The 7256-nt window shown below is 42.1% G+C and overlaps 1 protein-coding gene across 1 annotated transcript; it reads left to right on the forward strand.

Annotated features, from left to right (window-relative positions):
* Window positions 1–1382: 1382 nt before the first annotated feature.
* On the forward strand, window positions 1383–5345 carry LOC140993648 (inactive sodium-dependent neutral amino acid transporter B(0)AT3-like). Its single transcript, XM_073463151.1, has 9 exons — window positions 1383–1527; window positions 2219–2359; window positions 3209–3346; window positions 3907–4088; window positions 4203–4313; window positions 4404–4516; window positions 4611–4739; window positions 4833–4989; window positions 5121–5345. The coding sequence occupies exons 1-9, from the start codon at window positions 1386–1388 to the stop codon at window positions 5343–5345; spliced, it is 1338 nt and encodes a 445-aa protein (XP_073319252.1). The 5' UTR covers window positions 1383–1385.
* The last annotated feature ends 1911 nt before the right edge of the window (window positions 5346–7256 follow it).

The following is a 7256-nucleotide window of genomic DNA, read 5'->3' on the forward strand; positions in this document are numbered from 1 at the left end:
CAGCATTTAGTGTTGCAGCATTTAGTCAGTGTAATACAGTGCTTTGTTTGTGAGTGATGTCCCACTAACTATATTTTGTCCCCTTTCTGTTTTAGAAGCTGAAAGCCTAAGGTGGTGGGGGTTGGTGTCTTCTGGTGGTGGTGTCCCCTTCCTGTGTGCTGTGTGTAGTTGTCTACCCCGGGTGTGATCCTTCACGGGTGTGGATGCGTGTGCACGTGTGATTGGGATGACTCTCTCCCGGATACCTCACTCCTGGTGGCCCACCTCTCCACTGGTAAGCGTCAGCTTCAGCCATTTTCTTTGCCCCTCCATAATTATTGTCTATATTGTGTTTACTGGTATTTTTGTTATTGTGAGATTGTTAAAAATAAAGAATCATTGTTTTATGGAACCATGTCTCTTGCCTCATAGTATTACGAACCTGTATGCCTTTGAGTGATCAGTCTTGTTCTAAAGTAGAATATTATTCCTTGGGTGAAATTCCCAGGGTGGCGTTGAGTAAGACTTGACTAGTGTAACATTCTGTTCTCAGGTCTGCTCAAAAATGTTGATATTAACTTGTACAGACTGTACAGAAAACCACTGGCAGTGATCAAAGAGGAGCAAGAAAAGGCATTTGGGCTTTTTTGAAACTTTTATCCACTTGCTCTGGACATACTGTGTTGAGGGATGGTACCAAAATGTTACCCTGGTTGAGCGCTCACATCCAAAATTCAGCAAGAGAAACTCTGAAATAGCTTCTCTGAAATAAACTACGATATCTATTTCACTTTATTACTGTCTCATCATTATGTTTTTGCTTTAAATGTTTATTCCAAGTGTATGTATTCATTTTTCCACGCGTTTGCTTTTACTCTCCTTAAAACACTCCCTGTTGAATTTCAACATACAAACTTTACTGTGCGAATACATTTTGAATAATTGAATAAAGACAATTATTGTCTTAAACTGCCATTATGTCTTTTTTATATCAGCTCCATCCAAACAGTTTGCTTCAGGTTAGTTGAACATTGACACAGAATCACCAGGTTATCCATTATTCAAGGAACAGCATGCTCCCAATTAATCCTCATATCTGATGTTTTCACTTCCTTCTTGGGGGCCTGATTTCTTAAACTGCACCTGATAGGACATTTCATAAAAGGTCAGCCCACTAAACAGAATAAGACAGATGGCTGGAGAGGAGCACTGGACAGCATTTAGACTAAACCACTCAAGATGATGTTTCTTCTGACATTTGCTGACCTGTGATTGGGTGAAGGACTTTGGATGGAATAAAAATATAAACTTTTATTTAGTTTGACTGATTGAAGTGTATGCTAGGATTAGGAGAGCTGCATCCTTGTAATTGACCTGGACTTGCTGAGCCATTTTACCAGCTCAGGATGGGCAAAACTGAAGACTCTGGGGTGCAGGAGAGACCCAAATGGGACAACAAGGTTCAGTACCTGTTAACATGTATTGGCTTTGCAGTGGGACTTGGAAACGTCTGGCGTTTTCCCTACCTATGCCAAATCTATGGAGGAGGTAAGATGCTATGATAAGATGCCGTTATAATCTTACATCATCATAGATTAATTAAGAGATTCAGATGTAAATTACGAGATTTAGATGTAAGTAAGAGATTTAGATGTATAACTGCAACAATTTAGATTCTCTTGTCTCAGTATAATTAGTCATTAACATTGGACTAGAACAGTCCTTATCACTCTGCTCTAGAAATGGGAAACTTTATCTTGGTTGATTAATCAACAGTGATGGTTGCCCTTATTTCTCTATTCACTTCCACTAGATTCCCCGAGCCACAGATTTCTAAAGGATCTGGGTCAGGGTTAAGTCGTGTAAACAGCCAATCCCACAAAGTGCATAGGGCTATCATCTTCACATATTGACTCTGAGATTCCTGATTCCCACAGGCAGTGATACTCTCAGTTGAGCCTCTATTTGTCACCTCTCCTTGAGTACCTTTAGATCTGTGTTATGTGAAGTAGTACTGTTTTTATAAGCCTGTCTCCACTTCTGTTTTTGGCCACTTGGAAAACAACAAAATATTGCAGTGCACTTATTTAGCAATTAAAAGCAGTTGTCATTTGATTAACGAAGATGGTTGAAATAGCCACAACCTTATTTAAAACTTCTCTGCAGAGTATGTTGATAGAGACAGTCTTAGTCTGTCTGATGTCTAACTTTAAGGCAAATATTGACTTCTTGTCCCCAGGTGCATTCCTCATTCCCTACCTGATAGCGCTGGTGTTTCAGGGCATCCCTCTGCTCTACCTGGAGCTGGCCATAGGACAGAGGCTCCGCATGGGCAGCATCGGTGTCTGGAACTCCATCTCACCGCTGCTGGGTGGAGTCGGTGGGTGGCCTAGAACTATTTAGAGATCTTCCAACACCATTTTTCCCTTCCTAATACACAGTGAGACCACATTTAAGTTCAGTTTTTTCTGGAACGTACAGCCTGGCATATTTCCCCTGAACCTAATCGCCAGAATTAATGTTTGCAATGTACATTCTGCAAACCATGGACATGCTGAAGCTTTACATTTCTTTAAGTACAGTTTTCAATTTTATGCCAACACTGTGTTTATGGACTGGTAAGGTTTAGGAAAAAAAAAAAACAGAAAAAAAACAAACCACTTGATTAGGGTTTGAAAAAGGTAATTTTGGCCTTAATAACCTGATTTTGTTGACACAAACATGGCTGGAAATGTCACGATGTTTTGTCAAAAAATATCTGCATTTGTTTGCATAAACATTACCGAGTATTCTGCTGCCTAAACCTGACCAAACTGCAGCTGGGATGTAGTATAATGTCAAACCTCCTGTTTTGTTGCATCATGGAATACTTATTGCAACCAAAGGCGGCCTGGCAGAATGTATAAATAATATATGCCTACACAAACAGTTTCTTCAGGTGAAAGTCCCGTGTTAACCCATTCAGCTACAACAGTATCCTCCGGATATAGACTTGGTCAGCTGCAACGATGGTTTGGAGCAACATTAAATGATGATGTTGTTGTTGGAACAACACCCACACAGCGATATCAGATAAACCTTCTGATACTGGTATTGGTTACAGAACAACCCAAGAACTTTATGTAAATCTACAAGGATATTATATTTTTCAAATATTTCATTAATTCATGATCAAAAAACTTTTATTGTGGTTCTTAAAGTGTTGTTTATCATTTATTTCCGGCTTTAGGAATTGCCTCCATGACTGTGTCATTCCCGCTGAGCATTTTTTACAACACCATCCTGGCCTGGGTGCTCTGGTACTTCTTTCACTCTTTCCAAAACCCCCTGCCGTGGAGCCAGTGTCCAGTCAATGAAAGCCGCATGGGTAACAAGATAAGCCATTTTAGCTGCTCTTGATACACTTATCGTCACACACTGATTGCTACTACCACAGTGACAGCACTACCTGACAGCAGCTCAATACTGTATGGGCAATTTAGTACACTTGCAATAAAGTTAAAGGGCTGTCACTGAGAGGAGTGGTTACCAACAGGGCTCTATGTGGCACTACAGGCAAGACTTATTTGGAAAACTACTGGATTGTTTTATGGTACATAGAGATACTGCACCAGAACATGAAATAAAAAGAGCATGCTTTTACAGAGTTTGGACCAGTGACAGATATTGGAATCGGGGACAGATTCAAAAAGCACAAATCATGGTCTCATTTGTTGTCAATAATAAAGATGTTAAAATCTATTTCACAGTGATAAATAATTTTTAATGCAGAAAAACATCAGGCATTTTAATTCTGAACTGCAAAAGTACATAAACTTAGCTCTGTTACAAAACTTTTAACCAAAACAGTATTATCTTCAAGATAAAGAAGGTTAAGAACTTAAAAGATCTCATGTTGTCATTGTTTGTTTCTATGCATCCATGTAGGCTACATCGAAGAGTGTGAGAAGAGCACTCCAGTGAATTACTTCTGGTACCGTGAGACACTGAACATCACACCTGACATCGAGATCAGTGGCTCCTTGCAGTGGTGGATGGTCGTTTGTCTGGCCAGCGCCTGGTGTGTGGTCTTCATCTGCTTCATCAAAGGCATCGAGTCCATGGGAAAGGTCTGTTTACTGCCACTGTATCAGCTACTGTGCCATACATACTTTCCACCACTGCTAACAAGATAAAGGGAGAAAGAGTCACTGAGGGGTATATCATGTGTTTGCATGTTTCAGGCTGTGTACGTGACAGCCACGTTCCCTTACCTAGTGCTGACTATTTTCCTGGTCCGTGCCCTCACTCTGCCCGGAGCTACTGATGGACTGCAGTACCTCTTTACTCCTGATGTGAGTTTGGTCACTTGTTGTCACTACAGTTGATTGTTTCGTGTGTCCCAGACACAGTGAACTGATGTGATGTTTTTACGCTCGCTGTAGTGGAACATATTGATGGATCCTCGGGTTTGGCTGGACGCTGCCACCCAGATCTTCTTCTCTCTCTCTCTGGCCTCTGGAGGCCTCATAGCCTTCTCCAGCTATAATCCAGAGAGGTAAGGGCTAAAACTCACTACTACATTAACTAACTAACAGATGATTTGTGTGATGACTATCAAAGCTCTGTTTTTTCTTTTCTGTTCCCATAAGAAACAACTGTGAGAGGGATGCTGTTGTAGTTGGAGTAATAAACAGTGCCACATCTCTCTACGCCTCTATTTCTATCTTCTCCATGCTGGGATTTAAAGCTACCACCGCCTTCAACACCTGTCGATCAGAGTACGTATGCACAGATATATTCTATGTAAGTCTAAAGCTTCTTCTTCTCTTGCTGATACTAATTAGGCTGATTGTTTTGTATTCCATCTGCAGGAACATCTTGGCTCTGACCAACCACTTTCACATTTCAGACCAGAACATAACACTTGAAAACTATGATAAGTGGTATGAAAATCTAAATGCAACATATCCAGATGAGGTGGCCGGTTTGCAGCTGAGGGTCTGTGACCTGCAAAGATTCCTTGACCAGGTACTGTAACTTTGAAAACATTTTTTGAATTTCCCTCTTTTGTTCAACCTGGCTGTCCTCTGCTTTCGTGTTGTGTGCCTGTCGAACATGAAGTCAGTTCATACATCCTTGTTAATTCCATCCTCCCCCAGAGCGCATCAGGTACCGGCCTGGCTTTCATCGCATTCACCGAAGCAGTGCTAGAGATGCCAGGCTCGCAGGTATGGGCCATTCTCTTCTTCGTCATGCTCTTCAGCTTGGGCCTCTCCTCCATGTTTGGTACCATAGAGGGAGTCCTCACACCCATCAAAGACCTCAAACTACTGCCCAAGTGGATCCCTATGGAGGTCGTAACAGGTAGCTGCAAGTTAGCTTAAGCTGTTCTACAGTAGGGCTGTAACGATACACCAAACTCACGATTCGGTTTGTATCACGATTTTTGACCCACGGTTCGATACAAACCACAATTTTTTTTTTTAGTGTGGGGGGGGTGTCTGCAGATTTGAACACTTAAGATTAACAACAATATTATGGTCTCAAGTAAGGTCTCAATAACATGAGCAAAATAAATAAATAGCCAAAGCTATAAAATTACAAATACTACAGCTTGTGTGAGGGCAGCTGTAACATCTCGTTTCTCTTTCAATACAGCTGCAGCTGTTGTGCTGCGGTGGAAAAACGTGACCACTTTCCTCACTCTACCGAGGAATCGGGACATCTCTTGAACGCCCATCCCTCTCTGCGCAGCCAGATTGACAGTGTGAGCAAAGCATCGAATATGCGGTGAAAATCCGGCCGCTCCGACAGCATTGGCAATATTTCTGGCGTTGACTGTTGTCACGGGAACGGGGACGTCTGATCTGCTGATCTTCCACTCTGCCACAGCCTCTTTAAGTATCCCCGATAAATGGTCGCTTGTATGGGTTTGCAATTTGCCAATTGTTATTAACATAGTGTGCCGTTATGGTAAAGTAGCTGGCCGGGTAGCCGAAATGTTGCCACACTGCTGACCTAAATGAGCTCGGAGGGTCCGCAATATCAGGGTTACCGGCATTAGCCAGCTTCTTGTAGCCAACTTCGTCACCCAGCCTAGCAGCTGCTTGCAAAAAGTTTAGCGTCTCATGATTGGAGGGTGGTCACATGACACGCCGTTTGGTAGCGCTAATAGCTCATAGGGCTGGAAGTTGTGTCGTGATTCTGCCTTCTCACACCGCGAGACAGGTTCGTGGATCTGAGTGTCGCGATTTCAGTTTCGATACGTGTATCGTTACGAGAAGCCCCTGGCTGCAGCCCGCAGATCGGGGCGTGCCTCAACGTTGAGCCACGCCCACATTGAGCCGCGCCCCCCACGCTTGACTCCCCTCCGGGGGCCATCTGGTGGCGGAGACTATGAACGGCAAGTGGACGCTCTGTGGACCCGTTAAAGAGTAATGTGCGCAGACGAAGACGAAATAAATCAGTTTGCAAAATGGAGGTAAGCAAGGTATCTTTTTTGTTTTGACGTGCTATTTTGTGATATTTGTGACAGACAACGAAGGAAGTAACATTATTTTATTTCTGAAAGCTCTGTATATATTTGCGCTCTACACCTTGATGATCCACCGTGTATTTAGTTTTTATATAGATTACAGACTGCAAATAGACGTAGATAGATTGAGAAAGTCAGCGCTAACCTACTACAGAATGTGGAAATGTCCAGTTTTCAAAACAAACGAGGATTACCAAAATTTCATAAAAAAGCTGTGTCTCATAAAACAAGTGTTGTGCTATGCTCCTACACCCATTTTTAAATATGAGAATTTAGCTTAAAAGTTTCAAGGTCGTGTGACAACCCTTAGCATCCATGAATCAACATTTGTTGTTGAGGTGAAAAATTCTTTAATATTTTTGGTCTTGTGGATTTCTAATTATTATTTTTGTGTCTATTCTTTTCCTCTCTGATATGTAGAGACATGTCACTATACTGCTGGAAGGTGATACACCAACCATGTATCAGTGCACCAACAGTGGGCTATTCCACTGCCCTTTTTGCAAGTATGCGGCTGCAACAAAACTGGACGACCATATCAAAGATCATTCGTCAGTGAAGTACAGAGGGCTTTTTTTAAATTTCATTTCTCCAACCCTTACTTGTACTTAATTGTTTTCTTTATTTTTGATTAGGAGGATGTACTGCTTCGGGACACCATAGAGGCAGCAAAGTGGTGTACCACGCAAACATTCAAGGGGAAACTTTCCCTTCCCCAAGTAATCTCAATGGACCAGAAAGGTCGCTTGAGGGCGGTGGA

This window comes from Pagrus major, chromosome 3 (assembly GCF_040436345.1).
Source record: "Pagrus major chromosome 3, Pma_NU_1.0".
Taxonomy (NCBI): Eukaryota; Metazoa; Chordata; class Actinopteri; order Spariformes; family Sparidae; genus Pagrus; species Pagrus major.